This window comes from Eschrichtius robustus, chromosome 3 (genome assembly GCF_028021215.1).
Source record: "Eschrichtius robustus isolate mEscRob2 chromosome 3, mEscRob2.pri, whole genome shotgun sequence".
In the NCBI taxonomy this organism is placed as follows: domain Eukaryota; kingdom Metazoa; phylum Chordata; class Mammalia; order Artiodactyla; family Eschrichtiidae; genus Eschrichtius; species Eschrichtius robustus.
The window spans coordinates 179793439-179819321 of record NC_090826.1 but is presented as its reverse complement, the minus strand read 5'-3'; the positions used below and the strand labels follow the sequence as shown (position 1 = coordinate 179819321).

The 25883-nt window shown below is 35.8% G+C and overlaps 1 protein-coding gene across 1 annotated transcript; it reads right to left on the bottom strand.

Moving 5' to 3' along the window:
- Positions 1 to 522: 522 nt before the first annotated feature.
- Positions 523 to 25883, bottom strand: RGS18 (regulator of G protein signaling 18). The gene is made up of 5 exons (XM_068538553.1): positions 25765 to 25883; positions 25176 to 25277; positions 24069 to 24130; positions 2764 to 2930; positions 523 to 780 (listed from the first exon to the last, which is right to left on the bottom strand). The coding sequence occupies exons 1-5, from the start codon at positions 25881 to 25883 to the stop codon at positions 523 to 525; spliced, it is 708 nt and encodes a 235-aa protein (XP_068394654.1).

The window sequence follows — 25883 nt, the reverse complement described above, 5'->3', positions numbered from 1 at the left end:
TTCTGTAGAGATGAATGTGTCCTCCCAAAAGTGCCTGTTGCTGGCTTATAACTAGACGTGATATATTGCTATTCTTGAGCCAGGGTTCTATACTCTCTATAACCGAGCCAGAGAAAAGCTTCATCATTATAGGAAATGTTGTCCGAATACATGGCTATCTGAGCATCATATAGTTTACATCTAGAAAAAAAGTCCAAACTAGATATTTAGCCAAACTGTTGAAATTTTGCAAAAGTTTACCTTTTACGATCTTACACAACATCATTATTACTTCTTTTCTGCCTTTTAATTAAGCAATGTTTTTCTGACTATGAATGAAATGAAGTCAGATGGAAGCTTTTACGGAATATGTTGGCAGATAGAGTATATATTGTTAAAAGAAAAATTTTGGTTTGCATTTTTTAAATCATTTCAAATGACGCACTTTATTTTAAAAGACTTACCAATTTGTTAACGTAAACACGCTGTATCTTAGAAGCAGATATACAAGCTTGCCAGCAAAATGAGCAAAATTAATTTTCTTTATAACCAAATGGCAACATCTGACTTTACATCCTGGAATTCATTGTACGTAAACGAACGTGATCGTCTTCTAAGATTTGTTGGTCTCTGAGGTCTTCCTTCTATCAAGTCTAAATAGATGTCAGATTTCAGAAAACGTGTGTAACTGTCTTGTTCCATGAGCTGATACACTCTGCTTTGTGCGGCATCAAAACTGTGGAGGGTGGGTTGGGTGATGCTTCTGGTAACGATTTCTTTGGTGTGAAAATCAAGGTTGACCTGGATAATAATAACAGTAATAAAAGTGTAATTATCGTCAGTCTACTTAAGTAAACACCTTTGAGAAACAGAAGTAAAGGACTGACTCCACGTTGGAGGGGGCATACGGCACTTAGATGCTTGGTGCTTTTCCTGTTGTGGGTCTAGGGATCCAGTGATTCACTCTGGGCTGGCATTTTTACCTGGCTCTTCTCTCCCTTTGCACCCGGTCCTTATCACTCTCTGCTAGTGTAGGATCATGGAACAATGTAATGTTAGGTGTCCTAGAGATCATTAGATTCAACTCATTTTCAAAGTGGAAACTACACTTTGTAGAAATTCAATTATTTTGAGTGAGGGCAAGCAGTGTGTTTGGGGCATATTTGGGATTTCAATGTGAGGCTTTTGCTATATCCCAGTGCTCTTTTCATTATATTATGATGTTTTCCTACAAGCAAACGTGTGCTGAAAATGCCTATATGCATATATACGTGTGTGTGTGTGTATATATATATATATAAAGATATAAAATCCTTTAATGCTTTTTATCAAAACATTGATGATATATTCAGCTTTGATGGTGCTAAGTTTTCAGTTTTCAGGTAGGTTTCTTCCTTTTCCTTGGTGGGTAACACCTCATAACCAGCTGCCTTTGTTTACTTGTGTGTAAGGGGAAGACAGGATAATACATTGAAACACAAAACAGATGGAGACATACTGAAACAAGGAAAATAACTGTCATTTCATGTGCGACAATAAGCAATGCTACCTCATGGACAGCAACAATTTATAGTCAAACAGAACTCTTAACAGTGACAGATTATCTGTTCTACACGTCAGTGAAAAGACACTATTTATTGAGCATGTACTAAAAATACAGAAACTCTATTTAATTCATATTGAAGGATAGTGAAGTAATATTTACCGGTTTAATAGCCATTTTAGCAATTGTTTCATACAGTTACCTCATACTGAGCTTGCAGTAAAAAAAAAAAAAAAAATCACAATTGTTTTTTCACTTGAACCATTGCCAAATTAGGTTTTCCTCATCTTTCTATTACGAAATTTTCTTTTAGTCTATCTTAATGTGTAAGGACAGTATTACAGGGCAAATGAAACTTTGTACAGGTAGATGAGCTAACATTAAAACAGTACATAATACAAACTTCTTGATTTCTCTTACCTTCATCATGTATAAAAATCTTTAGTTTCTACAAGCAGTTACTTGTGCTAAGGTGATTAATATGATAAATGAATGAATCTAAATGTTGCAATTAATTGTATTCACTCTTAATCTAGAATAAAATACCCTGAGGAGTAACTTCAATTATACCTTTCCTTCCATAGCAATATCTTATAATGCATTCTGTTTGTAAATAGAAACCTATATACAGGCAGACCTCGGAGATATTGCGGGTTCCCTTCCAGACCACCTCAGTAAAGGGGATATCGCAATAAAGCGAGTCACACAAATTTTTTGGTTTCCCAGTGCATGAAAAAGTTATGTTTACATGATAATCCATTAAGTGTGTGATAGCATTATGACTAAAAAAACAACGTACATACCTTAATTTAAAAATACTTCATTGCGAAAAAAGGCTAACCATCATCTGAGCCTTCAGTGAGTCACAGTAGAATCATCAAAGATCACTGATCACAGGTCACCATAGCAAGTATAATAATAATAGAAAAGTAAGAAATATTGTGAGAACTACCTAAATGTTACATAGAGATAGGAAGTGAGCCAATGCTGTTGGAAAAATGGCACCGATAGACTTGTTCAAGGCAGGGCTCTCACAAACCTTCAATTTGTAAAAAACAAAATATATGTGAAGTGCAATAAAGTAAAGGGCAATAACACGAGGCATGCTTGTAAATAACCACCATTTTTGTTTCAACAAAATTCTGACCTTTCTGTTAGAATGTATGGCAGTACCGATTTGATGAAGACATATTCTCTCAAAAAGTTTTCAAACAGATGTAAATTTTTACAATCATCTTTACCTCTTGTGGAGCATCATTCTGTATAAATTTCTCATATATTGCTTTTGCTTTATGAATTATTTGTTGAGGGTCTTTGCTTTTCTTGAAATCTTCACAGGCTATCCAAAATTCAATGTTTTCCTCACTGAATTCAGTTTTAAGAAATCTGGTAAAAGTCTCCAGTCCATCTACCAAGAAAAGAAGTGATATACTTTAACTAAAAAATATTGATGCTGAGAAAATATGCGACTCAATATTAAAGTACAACTGTGAATGTTAGTGGAAGAAGCGTCTTCCCTCTAATTCAGGGCAGTAGCACACATCTTGCTCATGAGGAACCATGTTAACAATTAGCTGAAATCGTCACAACTATGAAAGGTAAGTACCATTTCTGTTGAAATGAGGCTGGTATCATACTGAGACCTGAGTAACAGGGACCTTAAATCTGGACCTCACTTTGGGTCTCTCTCAGCTGTGCCTTTCCCTGGGGTGAGTGTGGTACGGTTATTCTACAGAGCCAGAGAGCCATTCCAGCTGGAGACCATCTCTCAACTTGTAGACCATGCTTCTTGGACTCAGGACCCTGAAATTCCCTGTAAAAGGCTTTGTGTTTCCAGGATTGGCACAGTCCTCTTCCCCCAAATACATCCACCAAAGGCACCTGACTCAGTGGAATGCACACCCCAAGGCTTGAGTGTGGACAGGACTTGAATTTGCACGCTGGAGTGTCCACCCAAATGTGCAAAGAGGCCTCTCACAGTGTGGAACCAAACCATGGGTGGAAAGTGAAGGTAGGGTAGAACTTATAGGGTAGAACTGTGGGAAGATTCTGAGAATTTTATATTCAAACATAATCTACCAAGTGTCACAATAGAAGGATAAAATGTCTATTTTTAACAGTTTATTAGCCTGATCTATAACTCTTAAGCATTTAGAAATATAGTATGGGGCGTCCATTTTCACTTTTTTCCTGAGCCCCAAGAATGTTAGGGGCAGGTATCAAGTTTTATGGAAGACTGCCAGGGTTCAAGTTCTTGTTCAGCTAGTTACTATGTAGTTCTGAGTGAATTACTTTTCCTTTCTGTGCCTCAGTTTCTCAATATTTAAAATTAAGATAATGATAAAACCGACCTGATAGAGCTATTTAGAGAATTAGATGTGCCAAAATGTGCAGGATGCTTAAAACAGAAACTGGCATATAGCAAGTACTCTATCTGAGTTTTGATGGGGGGGGTGATGGTTATGATGATGTTGATGATCTTGATGACTATCATATTTTTTAGGCTCAGTTAGGTAAAGTTTCATAGCTAAAACTGTGGCAGACTCAGGATTCAACACTAAGATAATCTGACTTTAATAATAGGGTTCTTTCAACTACTTATGATATTCTACTTTTTTTGGCTAATAATTTTTTTTTTTCATTTATTTTTGGTTGCGTTGGGTCTTTGTTGCTGCTCGTGGGTTTTCTCTAGTTGCGCGAGCGGGGTCTACTGTTTGTTGCGGTGCGCAGGCTTCTCTTTGTGGTGGCTTCTCTTGTTGCAGAGCACGGGCTATAGGCACGCAGGCTTCAGTAGTTGTGGCTTGAGGGCTCTAGAGTGCAGGCTCAGTAGTTGTAGCGCATGGGCTTAGTTGCTCCGCGGCATGTGGGCTCTTCCCAGACCAGGGCTCAAACCCATGTCCCCTGCATTGGCAGGCAGATTCTTCACCACTGTGCCACCAGGGAAGCCCCGGTATTTTAACATTGGGTTAACATTTTAACCCAATATAACATCTTGTAAAACTGTAGTAAAAATATCACAAATAGGATAATGATATAGTTAAGATACAGAATATTTCCTTAATTACAAGGATATCTCATGTTGCCTTTTTACTGCTATACTCACATTTTTCCCACACCCAACTCCTCCTTCAATGTTAGGAACCAATAGTCTGTTCTCCATTGCTATAATTTGGTCAATTCAAGAATATGATATAAGTGGAATCATGTAGTATATATTGTTTGGGGTGGCTTTTTTCATCTACCATGATTCGCTGGAGATTCATCAATGTATCAGTAATTTGTTCCTTTTCATTGCCGTGTTGTATTCCATGGTATGGATTTGTTTAACCATTCCCATTGAAGGTTTTGGGGGGCTATTATCAATAAGGATGCTATAAACATTTATGTATAGATTTTGTGTGTGTGTGTGTGTAGACATAAGATTTCATTTCTGTGGGATAAGAGAAGTGAAGCTGTTCAGTCATATGGTATTTGAAATAGAGAAGAGAGCATTATAGAAGCATTGAGAAAAGGTAAAAATGTTCCATCTAGTTTTTTCAGATAAATTTTCTCAGGGACTTCCCTGGCGGTCCAGTGGTTAAGACTCTGTGCTCCCAATGCAGGGGGCACATGTTTGACCCCTGGTTGGGGAACTAAGATCTCACATACTGCACAGCACGGCCAATAAATAAATAAATAAATAAATAAATAAATAAATAAATAAATAAATTTTCTCAGAGAAATTCACATTTGAGTTGGATACAAACGATTTTTAGCAATCTTTCTTTAGATTTGTTCTCTACTCATAGTTATGACCCATTTCTCTTTCTGCTATCACAGGTGAGTAATTACACGAGGAAATTTCATGAGTCCTGTCTGGATTTCTCACTTGGCAGCATTTGATAATAATGACCCCCTCCTTTTTGAAGTATTCTTCTTCCTAGGATTCTAGGACACCATACCTCCTAATTTATACCATGCGATTACTTTAAGCCTGGCTTAATGTCTTCTGTTCCCTGGTTAAATGTGATGTTCGCTGGGATTCTGTTCTTTACATTCTTCTCCTTTTCTCGCCTCTTCTACCTCCCTTTTCTTTCTCTATCTTCCTGTATCCTCGTCTTCTAACATTTTTCCTGAAACTCCTTTCCCCCTTACTTCCCTCTGTACTTCATGCATACTGCTGGCACCTACAGGCAAAATAAGGCATTACAAATAAGCTTGCAAAACAATAAAGTTTCTCTGAGTTAAATTTTGATCTAATTACAAGATTTTAATCTCATTACAAGAAATCATTAGAAGAAAATTTTTCTCTTCACCTCAGATATTCCTCCAGCTACAGATCTATATCTTTCTCCTTACAAAGTCTTTTGAGTAAGCTTTCTGCAGTTGGTCTCTTAATCCCCTCCACTCATTTACCTCCCCATACACTAAAATGTGGTTTCTACTCAACGCTTGACTTAAATAATTTTTACCAAAATGACTTACTGTTATATTCCATGGAAAAATTTTTTTTCCAATCCATATATTACTTCATCTCTCTGTGACAGCAGGCGAAGATGAGATATGTCTGTAATTCTTTTCTATGGCACATACACTCTTGAGTTTCTTCTTATACCTCTGACTACTGCTTTTCTAAATACCTCTCAGTTTATCCTTCTTCCTTCTTCCCTTTAATTCCAATTCCAGGGCAATCGCTTCAACACAACAAATATGCTGATGATTTTCAGAAATGATCTCCAGCTCAGATCTCTTTCCTGAGCTCCAAGCTCATATCACCCAACATTTGGTAAACATCTCCACTGAATTTCCCACCAAAATAATCACATCACAGCTGAATTCAATATCTTCACCCAAAAGCTTCCCAGAATGGTTCCCACGCAATGACACCATCCACTCAACAACTTAACCTGCAACCCTGGCATCCTTAGGGATCCCCAATTTTCTTCTCAACTCAATTGATAATCAAATCTTGTCAACTTTATCTGCTTTATGTATCATGCATCTGTCTTTCTATTTTTATTCCATCTGGAATTACCCTTATTCAGACCAGGATCATATTTTACATAGATTATTATAACAACCTTCTAAATGGTGACTCTGACTCCAGGCTTCCCTTGCTTCCCTCCCCTGCTAACCCCACCCCCCCCCCACTTTCCAAGTTTATTATTCACATTCTAGTCAGTAATATCTTTCTAGAGTACAAATTTAATTATGTTTCTTCACTGTTGAAAATTTTCCAACAATGCCCTTAATCTCTTTCCACTCTCTTTCTCACACTCTAAGCTCCAAGCACAGTGAAATAACTTAGAGTTCCATTCATGTGCCATGTTCTCACATCTCTTTAGCTTCTATTGGAAACATTTTCTCTTCCTACTCCAATTTTATCAATCTAATTTCATCAAGCTAATCTGTATCACCCATTGAAGTTTAAATTAGAGATCATTTTATCTGGAAAGATTTCACTGATCTCTCAAAAATAAGTTGGGTGTCCTTCATATATGACTTCCTACACTGGGTAACATTTAAACTATTGTGCTGCAGTTGCTTGCTTATTTTTGTTTCTCGTGCTATATTGTGAGATTCATGAGATGAAGGCCCTTTTCTAATTTGCCACAAAAATCCCCAGCATGAAGAAAGCACTCAATATTTACTTACTGAAAGAAATAAGTAATAATTGAACACATGAGAAAAAGTACAAATTTTCATTAAAAATACAAAAGTTCCAGCAAAAAAATCTCGTTGAGGAGGCAGAGATGAGTTTGGAGATCATGATATGTTTGGAATTTGTGGGTCAGGGTACAGAGGAAAAAAAAAGAAGAAAGAAACATGCAGAGGGTGCCTGGAAGTCTAATGCAGGTTGCCTGTAGATCCTTGGCTGAGGGTCGGGCTGTACACGGGCAGGGCAAACTCTGTGAAGCCCAGAAGAGTATAGCTGCAGTGGTGATGAGAGGTAAATGGAGATCAGGGAGTTTGCATGGGTCTGGGAGACTTTGGATTTCTGGCCCAGCTATAGTGGAGATACCCAACAAAGGCTATGTTTTTGGTATAAATACTACAGGCAAGGTCTTTGTCTTCAAACTAAGATAAATTGGAAAGAGATTGGTTTTAAATATCAAACTGAACAGAAAGAATCAAGAGGATCCACCCGTGATTTAACTGACTGCCAGAAAAATAATCTAACGCTGTTTAAAGGAAGACAGCATAATCTAGACTCCTGTATCTTCCTCCTTGCTCACATACAATAAAAATTTATTAGGCATGCAAGAAATGTCTAATGTGACCCATTATCAATAACAAAAGCAGTCAGTAGAAACTGACCACAAGATATCCGAAATGTTGGAAATAGCACACAGGATGTTATAAAGCTATTATTTATATGTTGAAGAATGAAAAGCTTAAAAAAGACATAAGGAGTGAATAGATGCAAAAACTCAGAACAGAAATTGAAACTATAGAAAACAATCAAATGGAAATTCTAGAACTAAAATGGAAAATACCTGAAGCAAAAATTTAATTGGATCAGCATGACAACAGATTAACAACTGCCTAAGAAAAGATGAGTAGACTAGAAGACAGGAAGATAGAAATTATTTAATTTAGGATAGCAGAGGACTTCTCTGGTGTCACAGTAGTTAAGAATCTGCCTGCCAATGCAGGGGACACGGGTTTGAGCCCTGGTCTGGGAAGATCCCACATACCGCGGAGCAGCAAAACCCGTGTGCCACAACTACTGAACCTGTGCTCTAGAGCCCACAAGCCACAAATACTGAGCCTGCGTGCCACAGCTACTGAAGCCTGCATGCCTAGAACCTGTGCTCGGCAACAGGAGAAGCCACCACAATGAGAAGCCCGCACACTGCAACAAGGAGTAGCCCCCACTCACCACAACTAGAGAAAGCCCGCACACAACAATGAAGACATAACACAGCCAAAAATTTTTTAAAAATTAAAAAAAAAAAGGATAGCAGGAAACGAGGGGGGAAATTTCACAATTATACTTGCAGATTTTAATTCTGTTCACTCATAAATTTATAGAACAAATAGATAGAATGTCAATCAGAATATATAAAACTTGAACATTATCAACTAAATCGACCTAATTGACAATTATATGACATTCTACCAAATACATCTTTTCAAGTGCACAAGAAAGATTATCCAAGATGGACCACATGTTAGGATTTAAAATGAATTTAAATTAACGTCAAAAGATTGAAGTCTTACAGAGTATGTCATTTGCCCATAAGGATTTTAATCAAAAATCAACTAGTCATTTTCACAATGTTGATTCTTCCAAGCCAAGAACATGGTATATCTCTCCATCTGTTTGTATCATCTTTAATTTCTTTCATCAGTGTCTTATAGTTTTCTGCATACAGGTCTTTTGACTCCTTAGGTAGGTTTATTCCTAGGTATTTTATCTTTTTGTTGCAATGGTAAATGGGAGTGTTTCCTTAATTTCTCTTTCAGATTTTTCATTAGTGTATAGGAATGCAAGAGATTTCTATGCATTAATTTTGTGTCCTGCTACTTTACCAAATGCATTGATTAGCTCTACTAGTTTTCTGGTAGTGTCTTTAGGATTCTCTATGTATAGTATCATGTCATCTGCAAACAGTGACAGCTTTACTTCTTCTTTTCCAATTTGGATTCCTTTTATTTCTTTTTCTTCTCTGATTGCCGTGGCTAGGACTTCCAAAACTATGTTGAATAATAGTGGTGAGAGTGGACGTCCTTGTCTCGTTCCTGATCTTAGAGGAAATGCTTTCAGTTTTTCACCGTTGAGAATGATGTTTGCTGTGGGTTTGTCGTATATGGCCTTTATTATGTTGAGGTAAGTTACCTCTATGCCTATTTTCTGGAGGGTTTTTATCATAAATGGGTGTTGAATTTTGTCAAAAGCGTTTTCTGCATCTACTGAGATGATCATATGGTTTTTATCCTTCAGTTTGTTAATATGGTATATCACACTGATTGATTTGCGTATATTGAAGAATCCTTGCATTCCTGGGATAAACCCCACTTGCTCATGGTGTATGATCCTTTTAATGTGCTATTAGATTGTGTTTGCTAGTATTTTGTTGAGAATTTTTACATCTATGTTCATCAGTGATATTGGCCTGTAGTTTTCTTTCTTTGTGACATCTTTGTCTGGTTTTGGTATCAGGTTGATAGTGGCCTCGTAGAATGAGTTTGGGAGTGTTCCTCCCTCTGCTATACCTTGGAAGAGTTTGAGAAGGATAGGTGTTAGCTCTTCTCTAAACGTTTGATAGAATTCACCTGTGAAGCCTTCTGGTCCTGGGCTTTTGTTTGTTGGAAGATTTTTAATCACAGTCTCAATTTCAGTGTTTGTGATTGGTCAGTTTATATTTTCTATTTCTTCCTGGTTCAGTCTTGGAAGGTTGTGCTTTTCTAAGAATTTGTCCATTTCTTCCAGGTTGTCCATTTTATTGGCATATAGTTGCTTGTAGTCATCTCTCATGATCCTTTGTATTTCTGCAGTGTCAGTTGTTACTTCTCCTTTTCATTTCTAATTCTATTTATTTGAGTCTTCTCCCTTTTTTTCTTGATGAGTCTGGCTAATGGTTTATCAATTTTGTTTATCTTCTCAAAGAACCAGCTTTTAGTTTTATTGATTTTTGCTATTGTTTCCTTCATTTCTTTTTCATGCATTTCTGATCTGATCTCTATGATTTCTTTCCTTCTGCTAACATTGGGGTTTTTTTGTTCTTTTTTCTCTAATTGCTTTAGGTGTAAGGTTAGGTTGTTTATTTGAGATGTTTCTTGTTTCTTGAGGTAGGATTGTATTGCTATAAACTTCCCTCTTAGAACTGCTTTTGCTGCATCCCATAGGTTTTGAGTCGTTGTGTTTTCATTGTCATTTGTTTCTAGGTGTTTTTTTATTTCCTCTTTGATTTCTTCAGTGATCTCTTGGTTATTAAGTAGTGTATTGTTTAGCCTCCATGTATTTGTATTTTTTACAGATTTTTTCCTGTAATTGATATTTAGTCTCATAGCATTGTGGTCAGAAAAGATACTTGATATGATTTCAATTTTCTTAAATTTACCAAGGCTTGATTTGTGACCCAAGATATGATCTATACTACCCAAAGCAATCTACAGATTCAATGCAATCACTATCAAACTACCACTGGCATTTTTCACAGAACCAGAACAAAAAATTGCACAGTTTGTATAGAAACACAAAAGACCCTGAATAGCCAAAACAATCTTGAGAAAGAAAAATGGAGCTGGAGGAATCAGGCTCCTGGACTTCAGATGATACTACAAAGCTACAGTCATCAAGACAGTATGGTACTGGCACAAAAATAGAAATATAGATCAATGGAACAGGATAAAAAGCCCAGAGATAAACCCATGCACATATGGTCACCTTATCTTTGATAAAGGAGGCAAGGGTATACAATGGAGAAAAGACAGCCTCTTCAATAAGTGGTGCTGGTAAAACTGGACAGCTACATGTAAAAGAATGAAATTAGAACACTTCCAAACACCATACACAAAGATAAACTCAAAATGGATTAAAGACCTAAATGTAAGGCCAGACACTATCAAACTCTTGGAGGAAACCATAGGCAGAACACTTTGTGACATAAATCACAGCAAGATCCTTTTTGACCAATAGAAATAAAAACAAAAGTCAACAAATGGGACCTAATGAAACTTAAAAGCTTTTCACAGCAAAGGAAGCCATAAACAAGATGAAAAGACAACTCTCAGAATGGGAGAAAATATTCACAAACGAAGCAACTGACAAAGGATTTATCTCCAAAATATACAAGCAGCTCATGCAGCTCAATATCAAAATAACAAACAACCCAATCCAAAAATGGACAGAAGACCTAAATAGACATTTCTCCAAGGAAGATATACAGGTAGCTAACAAACACATGAAAGAATGCTCAACATCACTTATCATTAGAGAAATGCAAATCAAAACTACAATGAGGTGTCACCTCACACCAGTCAGAATGGGCATCATCAAAAAATCTACAGACAATAAATGCTTACGAGGGTATGGAGAAAAGGGAACCCTCTTGCACTGTTGGTGGGAATGTAAATTGATATAGCCACTATGGAGAACAGTATGGAGGTTCCTTAAAAAACTAAAAATAGAGCTACCATACGACCCAGCAATCCCACTACTGGGGATATACCCTGAGAAAACCATAATTCAAAAAGAGTCATGTACCACAATGTTCATTGCAGCTCTATTTACAAGAGCCAGAATATGGAAGTAACCTGTGTCCATCGACAGATGAGTTTGTAAAGAAGTTGTGGCATATATATACCATGGAATATTACTCAGCCATATAAAGAAACGAAATTGAGTTATTTGTAGTGAGGTGGATGGACCTAGAGGCTGTCTTACAGAGTGAAGTAAGTCAGAAAAACAAATACCATATGCTAACACATATATATGGAATCTAAGGGGAAAAAAATGGTTCTGAAGAACCTAAGGGCAGGACAGGAATAAAGACACAGACATAGAGAATGGACTTGAGGACACAGGGAAGGGGAAGGGTAAGTTGCCACAAAGTGAGAGAATGGCATGGACTTATATATACTACCAAATGTAAAATAGCTAGTTGGAAGCAGCTGCTTAGCACAGGGAGATGAGCTTGGTGCGTTGTGACCACCTAGAGGGGTGGGATAGGGAGGGTGGGAGGGAGATACAAGAGGGAGGAGATATGGGGATATATGTATATGCATAGCTGATTCACTTTGTTATAAAGCAGAAAATAACACACCATTGTAAAGCAATTATACTCCAATAAAGGTGTTAAAAAAAATCAACTAGTAACATAGCTTTAAAAGCCCCCAAATATTTGGAAATAAAACAACACATATAAATAATTTATTGATCAAAGAAGAAATCAAAAGAGAAATTTGAAACTATTTACAATTGAATTATAATAAAAATACAGCACATTAAAATGTGTAGGATGCAGTTTAAACCGTATTTAGAGGGAAATTTACCACATGAAATGCTATACTAGTAAAAGATAAAATCCAAGTTTCTACTTTAAGAAGCTTTAAACACAAGAGAAAATTAAAGCCACAGTAAGTTGAAGGAAAACAAATTATAAGTCTATGTAAAAGAAACTAACTATAGAGAAAATTTACAAAGCCAAAAGTTGGTTCTTTGAAAACATTAATAAAATAGAACTCCTAGTGAGGGTGTTTCGTAGTAGTAGGAAGCAAATCAGTGATATTTCCACAGATCTTAGAGATATTACAAAGATAGTAAATATTATGAATGATTTTATGCCAATAAATATAGTTTAAATAAAATGGGAAAATTGTTTAAAGAAAGCCTACCCAAACTGACACTGAAGTGAAAAATCTGAAACTCTAACTTAATAGATTTTTATAATAAAAATACCACCACCCCCCCAAAAAAAATGTTGGGCCCAGATTTGGTGAATTTCATCAAACGTTTAAGAAAAAAGTATTCTAATCTTATACAACTTCCAGAAAACAGTGGAGGGATGAATAATTTCCTTCTCATTTTAAGAGGCTAGGATAACTCTAATACTAAAACCTGACAAATGTAACACCAACACCACCCCCAGAAATAACGATTAAGAAAGGAAAAGGAAAAGAAAATTATAGACCAATGATCACAGATGTAAAGATTCTGAACAAAATATTAGAGACTTAAATTCAGGAATTTAAAAAGGGAGAAGCATACATTCTAGCATTAAGGCAAAAAAATTTGAAGTAAATGATAGCTTTCTTTGTCTACTCAACTTATTTTCACTTATATTCATTTCTTCTATTCACTGTTCTCTAGAACTATTCCTCATGGTCCATGATTATTTGTAATATAATAAGTTCCATATAGAATGAAGCAAGAAGAATGAATATGGTAGAATTATGGTGATAACTAAGAGGGTTTGCATTTTTAACATGTGTAGAGGTTTTGAGGGCTAAGTGCTGTTCATATGCATTACTACATTTAATAATACAACATATGTCTGGAATATGTCCTATATTCATTTTCATAGCTGAGAAAACTGAGATTCATATAAATTCAATTGTCCCAGATCTCACTTTTCAAACAAACAAATTGTAGAAGTATATCTTTCTCAAGAAGGCAGCACTTTCTGTCATAGGTCGAGTTAACAGTCCTCCAAAGATGTCCATGCCCTAATCCTCAGAACCTGTGACTACATTACCTGACATGGAGCAAAAGCTTTGCTGTTGTGATTAAGGTTAAGGACCTTGAGAGGGGCAAATTATCCTGGATTATCCAGGTGGACCGAATCTCATCACATGAGTGCTTAAAAGTGGAGGAGGAAGACAGAGAAGTGGGTCAGGGGGATGCAGTGTGAGAAGCACTGTTGCTGCCCTTCAAGATGGAAGAAGATGGTCAAGAGCCAAAGAATGTGGTGGCTTCCAGAGGGTGAGAGTGGCCTTAGTTTAGAGCCAGCAAGAGAATGGAGACCTTGGTCCAAAACTGCAAAGAGCTGAATTCTGCCAAGAACCCAAATGGGTAGGAAAGGGATTCTCCCCAAGACCTTCCACAAAGGACAACAGCCTGCTGACACCTTGATTATTTTTCCAGTGAGATCCATGCTACACTTCTGACCTACAGAACTGTAAGATAATATATTTGTGTTGTAAGTCCCTAAAGTTATCATAGTTTGTTACACAGCCACAGGAAACTACTACAATCCTCAAATCACATGGTACATGTCACCATTTATTTCTCCTATATCTAGAACGTGTCCTGTTTGTCATGAAGCATTGTGTTTTCGTTTTTGTTTTTAATGCTGAAAGCAACTGTTTGATTATATTAGAGATCCAGGAACTTAATGTAAGAAAACAACAGCCAGAAATGGCATAACCTACAGACATTCCTTAAGTGTTAGGTGTGGGATCTCTCCAAACACTACCATGATAGACGAGCCCTGTGGGCTTCTTCTACTCCGCTGCTCCTTCCATTGGTGTTTTCATTGGGGTGAGGGGAGAGTCTGCCATTTCTTTTCCTTGGTAAATTGATCCTGAGCACCAGATGTTAGTGGTTAAACCTTAGCGAAGAAACTGGGAAGACAAGCAAAGGTCAGTCTCAACAAAAATTTGAGAAGGCATCATAGGACTGACATGCAACCCAGAACTTGTCCACAGTGATTAGATGCTGGTAAGATAATTCCTAGTCAAACACAGCTGTCTTAAGGAGGCCTTAGTTCTAAGCGCTTCCTGTGTAAGTCAACAAATTCTAGTCTCTGAGGAGGAGGAAGAATGATCAATGTGGGTGATATTGAGCCACTCTTGTTCTTATTTCTCTAGCACAGTTAGTGTTTGATTTTCAAGATTTATTTCTCATGCTGTGTAGTGTGCTTTGCTCAGAATGTAGCAGGAAAATATAAATGGATAATGATTCTTTGAAGCATTTTGATAGATAGAAGATTTTCCCCAAATACCTAAAAATGTATATATTCTCAGAGTAAAGGTAATGATCTATCTCTGTTTTTATTATTTTTAAGCCAAAATAGCTATCAAAGTGAACAACGGAGTCAGACAAGTGGGTTTTACCCTGACTTGTTAACCCACCAGCTGTCTTAGGGATTACTGTTCCTTAGTGTGGTCTGTTTGATTTTCCTTTCCACAACTCTTTTACCCTCTGTAGCTCAGTACCTGAACTTATAAAAAAGCAGGTTGAGTCATTACTATTGTCGAAGATTACATTCCTTTAATTTTTGAAAACTACATCGCAGCAGCAACCTTTCCGACTTCAGGTAAAGCTGGAGCCCCAGGCTGATGACTTTAGAAAATAGGCTGAATAAGCATCATTTGGCTACTGATTGGCAACAGCTTGAAAACTTCTTCCTTTTCCATTTATGTGACTACAAAGATGGTTTTGTTGCATAATCTCTGGTTTTACTTTTTGTCTTTTTTTTTTCCTTCTTCTTCTTCTGTAATGATCCCAGAAGGAAACAAGGAGGCTAAGGCAAAACATGCCTTTCAACCCCTAAATCAAAATTGAAGTAGAATTTGAAATGTGGGCAATGTTTAGGTGTGTGAAAGAAAAACCTCAACAAAAACAACCATCTGTAGACCAATTGGCTTAAACCAAACTTTAGGTAGTTACGTAGTCATGCCCCAGCCTCTGGCCAGAACTTTAAAAAAATATATTGAGAATTCCCCCTTGATGAATTTTTAGTGTAATCAAAAACCGCTGCTTAGCACCCATACTTCCTTCCTCTTTAAAATTTCTAAAATGTTTGCCCTTTTTTCCTCCAATTAACATCCACTTTTTGCTGGATTGAATCCTAAATATATGTATATTCTCTTAATTTATCGCTCATAATTATCTTCAACTGATAGATTCTTTGTATTTTTTAATAGAATTCTGAAATTTCTTATTTGCTCGGTAGCTGCTATAAAGTAGATTTCTGAGGAGAATTCCTTGACTAGATATTAGGAAACAATTGGAAGCAAGACAGCAAAATGATTGTGAGAACATCTTCAGGTAGTCCTAATTAAAAAAGCAAAAGTGGTCGTATGGAAATGTGCACTCTGATATTGAAAAGCCTGTCATTGGGTGGTATTGTCCTGTGTGTTCATGATGTGGGTTCTGCCTCTTCCTCTCCCACAATGAGAGACATTTGTCTTGTTCTTACTTGCTCCTCTGTTACTATTTAAATGGAAATTAAAGCAAAGTTAGCAAATAAAATGCCTGCTATCTTACAACAGAACAGTCTGTTCCAGGTCAGACCTAGATTGGAAAGAGGAAATTAAGAATATGTTTTATTGGGCTTATGAATAAAGTTACTTTGACTCCAGTGAAGGGAAATGCTTTTTGGATTTCATTTTATTCTATCTATATGTCATATAGAAGCACGGATTGATCAGTTTTTAAATACCAAATTATTCCTAAAGCAAGTTGATAAATTACTGTGACAATTTTAGGAGGATATGATCATTACTTTTCCTATTAATAAATCTCAATTATAAGAAACTTTTTGTATTGACACCTGGAAGGGATCATCCATATGCCAGACAACTGAAATTGTTACTTATTAAAAATAACTTCCTTCGTCTATCTTTAATTATTTGTGAAACACCTAGTATGAACCTGAGGACTGTATTATAAACTGAAAATGCAATGATATTAATTACAATAGAAGTTTTGAGTCTTTGCTAAGGCCTTGGCACACTGCTATATGCCTTTTTTGGGGCAGTTCCATTTAATTTTCACATCAGCCCTAAGGAGCTAAGTCCTGTTTTACCCATTTATACAGATGAAGAAGCTGAGATTCAGAGAGTTAAGTTGCCCTGAATCTTACCGCTGGGAAAAGATAGCACAGGGGTTTGAATCCAGGTTTATTTTGTTTATAATTATAGAACGTTTATCTTTCAACTGCCATGAAACAACAAAGTCTTTACTGTTGAGGAATATGGAGATTAATAGGCAAGACAGGCATGTATAGACCAAGGACTAAGGAATGAGAATTGCAGGGGTGACTAATTCTGTTTGGAGCAGCAGAGAAAAATCAGCTTACTTAAGATGACTATAGAAGCCTTCCAGAAAGTAACATGAATGCTACTTAAATGGTCCTTCACTAATTCACAAAGCATGAGTGAGTGTCAGCTCTGTACCAGCCGTTGTGCTTTGGAGTATCATGCAAAAGCCCTTCGTTACCGTGCTTAGGCTTGAGTTTGATACAGACATTCAAAATGAAGTCACAGCATTAACGTACGGAAAAGCGCTGTGTGTTTAAAAGTGCTCGTGGTGAGTTAATCAAAGTGAATGGATCTTGTTGGCATAATATGAATATAATAGGGGAGAATAAATACTGATTCAAGAAACAAATTAATGATGAATGAGAAGGTAGTTCATCTATTTAAAAGTTTAAGTAAATGACTTTAAAAAAAATGATACGTAATATCGTGCAGGATTATCCCAGCACACTAGTTACTTCCTGTTTCTCTTACTCACTTGGCAGCTGCATGAAGTCAGGTCACAATGGAACCATTTCTCACACACAGGCAGTAACTTACTAAACAGTCCTTTAGAAGGAAGCAGTGGTGAAGACACCTGCCAAAAGTGCTTGATAGAACCCGGGATTAGAATTCACACTGGAAGAAGCTGTCTCGATGTGTCATACAAATATGAAATGCTTGTAATTGCATGTTGCTAAATTGAAACTCTGACATCTGTTGGAGTATTTTTCTGATGCCAAGAAACCAAATGAAACAAAAAGTCAAGGAACTCAGAAGTTGGAAACCCAAGTACAATGTGGTATCTTAAGTACTAGGTTGCCTTGCTTCTCCTTTGGTATTTGACTTTGGACCTGCCACAGAGTGTGGTGGTTACTCATGCAATAATGATTTGTTTGTGTGGCCCATTTATAATCTAGACTGGATTTTACTTACTTTTATTTTTTAGATAGATCAAGTAATTGCATGTTTGTTATGGGTCAGCTTGATTCAGAAAGTTAAATTTGCAGAACCCTGGAATCCCTTATCTTGCAGAAAACAGTAACTGAAAATTGGAAAGGGCAACTTAAAAAGCCACAAGGTGAAAAGTGTAAGGAGAAGTGCTAATTTCCTTCCCCAAAAGATAAGTATGGACTTCCTTGCAGCCTTTCCTCAAAGTCAGTAATATGTACTTCCCACAGTATCAGTTCATATTTTTAAATCAAGGGGGTGAAATGACTTACATATTCCTTTTATCCTACCTTATTATGAATTATTCTCGAAATTAAGCTTAGTAAATATGATCACAATTTAAGGTGCAAAAAGTCCAAGCGAATAGTTGTTAATAAAAAGACTAAAAATATTGGAATTATTTGCAATGACTGGAAAAAAGGATGTACAGGAAAATAAACAGGTAGTAGTTGGAAGTTTTTTTTTATTGACAGAGATTCCCTTCATAGGAAATAACCTTCTCTTTCAAATCTTTACTTATCAAGTATGTGAGATGGTTAGAAAATCTTTCTATAATCAATCATGCTTCCATATTCTAGATGTGTGCCTATAAAATCCTGCAAAACTTCTGATAAACTTTACCAGCAACTTAAAAAGTTCAAACTCTCACCTGTTATCTTCTCCAAATCTTTTTTTTCTACCTCTATTTCTGATCTATAAAAGGCACTCTTACCTTCCTATTAATATGGAACAAAATCTGGAGATCTTTGGCTCCTTTTTCTTCATCTCCTATTTCTTCACCATCTCACTTTACAACATACGTACACATTCAGTCAATCACCAAGTTCTTCCATTTTCTTTCCAAAATAGCCCTTACGTTGAGGTTAACTTTGATATTTGTAACAACCTTGTAGGTAGTCCTATTATATGCATAGAATTCTACCTTTCTATGCATCAGAGTTAGCTTTCTAACAAACAAACTCTTCTTGAGTTTGTCCCCAACTTGATTTTCCAATGTGATTGTTCACTACTCTTTACCTCAGTGAAAGGGACCTGCTTGCTTTCCTAGGTTATGCCCAAATCGCTTATTTCTCTAGCCCTTTTCCTGCCTTTTTCTCTACTCAGGAATAACCTTTTCCTCTGCCTGTTGAAATCTTCCACACATCGACATCATTTCGTGTAATGATTTTCTAAAACCTACATGAAACATTGCAAGTTCTACCGGCATTTTTTAAACTATTTTAGCCAATTGTTTTCAAAACTATGTACTATCAGCAGCATTGTGTTACTTTCAAGGCTGTCTTACACAGAACCATATAAATATATGCATACAAACACTCACAAATATGTGAGTGTAATATACATATATGTGTAATTTTATTGGAATTAATTGAATTGCTAAGTTCATATTGGTAACATTTATTTTCATAAGGTCAATTGGTAAGAAGACTGATAACTAAATTTGAAATTGATGATTATGAATGACAGTCTGATACTGGTTTTTGGTTTATTCTTTTTGTTTTTCTTAAGCAACATTTAGAAATTATTGATATATATGGTTTTAAATCATAGATTTTTATGATTCATTTTGCAGCTTCAGGCAAATTTGTCAATAAACAGGGAAGGCAGGAAAAAAATTACCCTAATATCTGCAGAGAAACAAATGAGGAATGGAAGTTAAATTATTGATGGACTGCAGTGTATTAAATTTACTGTATAACATATTTGAGTTCATTTTTTAAAATAAACATTTACTTTTAGAATAGATTTACAGAAGGGTTACGAAGATAGGACAGAGCTTCCACACACCCCACACCTCCAGATCCCTGCTATTATTAACATCTTACATTGGTAAGGTACATATGTTATATATATTTTTTATATATATAAATTTATTTATTTATTTTATTTTTGGCTGCATTGGGTCTTCGTTGCTGCACGTGGGCTTTCTCTAGTTGCAGCGAGCAGGGGCTACTCTTCGTTGCGGTTCATGGGCTTCTCATTGCAGTGGCTTCTCTTGTTGCGGAGCACAGGCTCTAGGTGTGTGGGCTTCAGTAGTTGTGGCATGTGGGCCCAGTAGTTGTGGCTCGCGGGCTCTAGAGTGCAGGCTCAGTAGCTGTGGCGCACGGGCCTAGTTGCTCCGCGGCATGTGAGATCTTCCCGGGCCAGGGCTCGAACCCGTGTCCCCTGCATTGGCAGGCAGATTCCTAACCACTGCGCCACCAGGGAAGCCCCTACATATGTTATAATTAATAAACAAATACCGATACATTATTATTAACTAAAGTCCCTACTTTGGTTATATTTCCTTGGATTTTACCTTCTGTGCTTTTTTTAATTTTAAAAGAGTTAAGCTACATTTTAGGAATGAAATATGAATATAATAGTGGAATTATCAAAACACTCCATGGATTCTTTGGTTTCTGTGGAACACAGCAAAAACACTGTTCTTTCTGCTTAAGTTTCAGCTATTACCTGTTACCCTAAGCCACCCTTTTTCAAATTATATTTCTCAATAAAGAATTACTTTCTCTCTAGTTCGCTAAATAAATTGCACTGTTTAATGCCCCATGCCTATGTTGGCTTTCTGCTTGGATGATCTCTTTCTCTCTTTGTCCAGCTAGTGAATTTTTGATTAATCCCCTAAAATCTAGCATAAGAATCATCTACTCTATGGCTCCTTTCCTAAAGATGCTAATAATTATTCTGCTGTGGTTTTAGTATCAGGCTTTTTTTTTTTCAAATAAATACTCAAATTTCCGATGTATTTTGTTTGACTTATCACTTCACTTCCCATTTGAATAAATGTAATACAATTTCCATTTCCTTTATATAGATATGGCATACAGAATTTGAGAAACTTACACATTTAACTAAAGGGAAATTCTATAAAATCTGATAGAGCAAGGTCTTGAAGTGTGTGTGTGTTTGTGTATGTATGAGTATAGGAACTTCCCTTTTTTTTTCTTTTTGGCCTACAGTCAAGTCAATAGAAATGAGCGGAATTTGACCATTGCAACCATGAGACTTTCTTAGGTGATTATTTTAAGCTTTATAATTTAATATTACAATAAGATTTGCAATTTAGAATAACTGAATTTGGGGGCTTGATTAAAAGAATACCATTAACATAATTTTTTGTGAATCCAATATAATTTAATTAGCACTTTGATCATGAGTGATGATAATAATGTCCAAGTGGGTCAGTGCTGATTTTTATTATTCATGTTACCCCGTCTAGGTTCAAACTGCTGCGATTTTACAGAACTTTAGTATTTCCACCAGTAGAGAACAGAGAGGAGCAGATTTTTTTCCATTTGGTTTTGACTACTTGTAAAGCAACATGATTATAGAATGCCAGGGGAGGATTTTCTGTAGGACTAATTACCTAGAGAGAATCTTTATTCTCTCTAATGGGTCGTGAGAGTATGATGAAATTATTATATACCAATTTATTAAGTTAAGGAAAGAAGTCCAGCTTATATATTTCTTTCCATTGAAATTTAACCCTGTAAGTGATGTTTATACAGCTGGGAGCAGGTTGCAAAACAGAAAAAGATTATTAAATTTATTGCTGATAATTATTTTTCATGATAGCAGAAACCATTTACATTTGTGTAGTGTCAAACAGTTATTGACTTCTTGCAACCTAAGTGTCCATCAACAGATGACTAGATAAAGAAGATGTGGCACATATATACAATGGAATATTACTCAGCCATAAAAAGAAACGAAATTGAGTTATTTGTAGTGAGGTGGATGGACCTAGAGACTGTCATAGAGAGTGAAGTAAGTCAGAAAGAGAAAAATAAGTACTGTATGCTAACACATATGTATGGAATCTAAAAATAATAATAATGGTTCTGAAGAACCTAGGGGCAGGACAGGAATAAAGACTCAGATGTAGAGCATGGACTTGAGGACATGGGGAGGGGGAAGGGTAAGCTGGGACGAAGTGAGAGAGTGGCATGGACTTATACATACTACCAAATGTAAAATAGCTAGTGGGAAGCAGCCACATAGCACAGGGAGATGAGCTTGGTGCTTTGTGAACACCTAGAGGGGTGGGATAGGGAGGGTGGGAGGGAGAAGCAAGAGGGAGGAGATATGAGGATATATGTATATGTATAGCTGATTCACTTTGTTACAAAGCAGAAACTAACACACCATTGTAAAGCAATTATACTCCAATAAAGATGTTAGAAAAAACAAAACAAAACAGAAAACAGTTATTGGCTTCTTATTCATCATCTCATTTAATCCTGACAGAAATTTATTTCTATTGGAGCTAAAGACATTGTGATCTCCACTTACAGTTGAGGAAGCTGAATATGAAAGTGATTAAGAAAGTGATTGTGTGGCAGAAGAGAACCAGAACTCAAATCTCGAAAGGGACCCAGGACTAAGTTTTTCCTAGCAACAAATTTGGTTATATTATTCGAGCACTTAATATTTACCAGGTGATGTGCTGGGTTTGGAGATCCACAGATGAAAAGACATGTTTCCTTATAATAAACTTTCAAACTGGAAAAAAAAAAAATGAATTCCACTTCTTTTTTTCCTTGCTCTGACTAGTGAAGAGGCTCAAGGGCTGAGTTGTGCCCAAATGGTGGAAATAATAGGAGATTAAAAGAAGAAATAAGTTTGGGGGGCATGAATTAGGGAGGAAAGTTTTACACAGGTTGTAATTAGATAAATACCTGAACCAAGACAGTGACAGAGGAGATAATGAGAATGGGAGATAGGTTTTACATATATTTGGCAAGAATTTTAACAAAAGTGAAGAAATGGGTGGATATTGGGAATGAAGAAAAGTTGAAGAAAGCTGTTCACATTATTTTTCTCCAAAATAGGGAGTGATAGAGCATTAAGGTGAAATGAGGATGGAGTAACACATTAAATTTTTTTCAGCATGAACTTCCTTTCTTACCACTACCCTCCATTTTCACTACATCCTTGCCTAAATTTAAGCCTTGATTTCTCTACCTATACTTTTCTTTCTCTGAGTCAATATTACAGTTCAGAGGCAGAATCTGTTTTCATTGGAAGAGGGAAAGTCTTCAGGGAGAGTCTGCAGAAATAGGATTCTCTGTCAGTAAATCCAGGGGAAAACGAACTGGTCACCAAAACCTTACAGATGGATGGACAATTAGGAGAAAATTACAGGACATGAAGACAGATTAGAAAAGTTGGTTTCATCAAAGAGTGCACAGTACTTGAGGCTGAATTGCAAGTACTGCACTCCCAGCAATAGGAGCTCCTGCTTCCCGTAGACACCTTAGGATGAGAAAACCACTGGCAATGCTGTAAACAGTAGTTAGCCTCTGCTAACTCAGAGAAATGAGGTAAGGAATAGAAGAACTTGGAGATACAAATAAAAGCTGTGGGCTAGAGGAAGTGTGTGGCTATTTGGTAGTGATAAAGTGTTGCTTCTTAAGCAGACTCTGCCTGGTTTAATGTGGAAAGCAATGAACCCTGTGGTTGCTTAGCCTCATCGCCTACTCAGTTCAATCTGTCAGTTTTGCTCCCTGAAAGAAATCGTGGACTGAATAAAGGCAAGAAAAAAAAGCTTACTCAGCTGTTACCTTATGAAATTGACTCTAAGGATTGGCAATCCAGGCAGCCTGTCCTCTGACCCGTGCTTGGACAAACTCAGTATTTGTCCTCACTTTCCATCTCGTCTACAAAGCTCCACCTTAAATGCCCACCTGATTCTCAACTACTCTGCAAAATTCTGATGACTGATGCGAAGAGTGAAGCATTTATAAAATTAAAACAATATATATTTTCATGAAGGTTTCCTAAATGTCCATGAAAAGAACTACTTTAGATTTTTGATCACTTAACAGTAAAAATAACACAGATAATCTGGGATTTAATAAAACCAAGGGTCTCATTCACAAACTAAAAACACTGAAAATGTGAAACTATTCATCCAGCACCAAGAAATATTTCATCCACCATAAGTAATTCTTAATAAAATAAGAGGATTTTAAAAATCCTCTTATTAGTTGACTATTCTATTATTTATTTTTGTAGATCAAAAACTCATATTGCTGTAAATTATCAAACTAAATTTTTATGACAACCTGTTTTGTATAGTTACATACATATTTTGTATACTTTTCCATTAAAGAATAAAGTATTTGGGAAAAGTAGCACTAACCTTTATGGGAAAGCAGTTTGTCAAATGATTCACCCCATATCACTGCTTCTTCAGGAGAGATTCTGTTCAAGAAACAAAATGTTTTATAATGGAGTGTGCAGAAACTCTACTTGTGAATCTGCTCTAACATGTGCTATCACACTGTTCTTTTCAGTCATATTTCACAGGATTTCTCCTTTGATTATTATACAATGGAAATTGTATTTATATTGGAAAGTTCAAAAACATTGGTCAACTTTCTTTTGGTTTTTGCCTATAAAACAATGTGTTAAAATAACATTATTTTCTCATGAATTATTTTATTTTCCAGGGAAAAATAATCATGTGTTAGGTTAAAAACAAAGAAATCAGGTCAATTATCTTTCTTAATTTGGCAAACAGAAGAACCTAATCTAACAGTGTCTTTCAGTCAAACTTTTTTAAAACTGCAATTTCCTTGAAACTCTTACCAAAATATGCAACAATTTTTTTTTTTTTAAACAGATACAGGAAGTTTGACTAATGAAGTTTTAAAGGGGTAAGAAATAGGAAGCATTTTTAATACAACAAATATTTTAGAAATGTTGATAATTGAGAATTGAATATATTTGTCTTGGATCTTTTATTGGTCGTATTTCATATTTGGAAAAATTTATATTATCCTAGTGTATAAGCTTATTCCATTTTCTGTTTGAACTAAAGAAATGGCTAAAAGTTACAAAACATCCCTTTTTGTGCTTTACTTGATACTGTACCTAGGGCATTTTTTCCAAACTACTGAAGAAAGAGATGAATAGCACTTCTCAATGACATTGTGCAAACTTTTAAATTAATGAGTATTTCATCAGTTTAAAATACAAAGTGATGAAGGAGTAAAATATATCATTTAAAATTGACAGGTATATAATTTTAAAAGAGCATCTTTAAATTTTTATGAGATTACTTAATTCAAGCTATTAAAATGGTTTAATTTTATGGAATATTTCTAGTTTTTTTGAAATGAGATCACTAACCTTCCTTATATTACTGTGTAATATCCAATAAAATGGTAATCCCTAATTTCCTCTTTCTTAAATCTTTAGTGATAGAATCAGCAAATGTCCCCCCAAATAATTACAAGTTATTCACCTTGTTTCTTTGGCCAATTGCCCAGATCTGCTGGAAAGAGTATCTTCGGGAAACTCAGGTTTCTGCACAAGAACACTTAGCCTATTTCTTTTTTCCTTAGCTCTGTAATGAAAAGGCATTAGCTTCAGGACAACTTGGATGACAATTGATATCTCTCCTTCTGACTGTCAAACAGATTTGGGATTGGTAATCACCTGGACACCCCTTCTCACCCACCTCCCTCACTCTAGACACACTCAGTGGTTTTCTTAAGAATTTCATTTAAATACTGTTTATGGAGGAATTAGGATAGCATATGCGAAATATACTTGGTTTTTTTCCCCTCAGTGACTTTAAAGTATTTGAGATTATATTTCAATAAATATTATTACTAGTTCTCCTGTGTGGTTAAAATTGTTGCACTTTAAAAAAAAACAAACAAACACAGATTTAACAGTTATTTACTCCTAATAAATAGATTTTTTTTCAGTTGTAATATTACAGTCAATATATTTTCAACCAGATATTTTAAAAACAAGTGCTAACAAATATTCAATGTCAATCATGTTTTTAAAAGTATAAGGCTGACTTAAAAAATTATGATTTTTACCTGATTTTGGCTTCTTTGCTTGTTTCTTCTTTTCCCGAACCATGTATTAACTTGAAAAAAGTTTTTTCTTTTGGTTCACACATATTTAATTGAGAAAAGAAAACCAATGATGTTTCCAT

What these genes read in the sequence shown, in the direction of transcription:
- RGS18 (XM_068538553.1), bottom strand. Translation starts at nt 25,883, where the DNA reads ATGGAAACATCATTGGTTTTCTTTTCTCAATTAAATATGTGTGAACCA. An exon ending in AGCAAAGAAGCCAAAATCAG is followed by an intron (nt 25,278 to 25,764) that starts GTAAAAATCATA and finishes TTTTCATTACAG; the next exon opens with AGCTAAGGAAAAAAGAAATA. An exon ending in AGAATGATGCTCCACAAGAG is followed by an intron (nt 781 to 2,763) that starts GTAAAGATGATT and finishes ATTATTATCCAG; the next exon opens with GTCAACCTTGATTTTCACAC.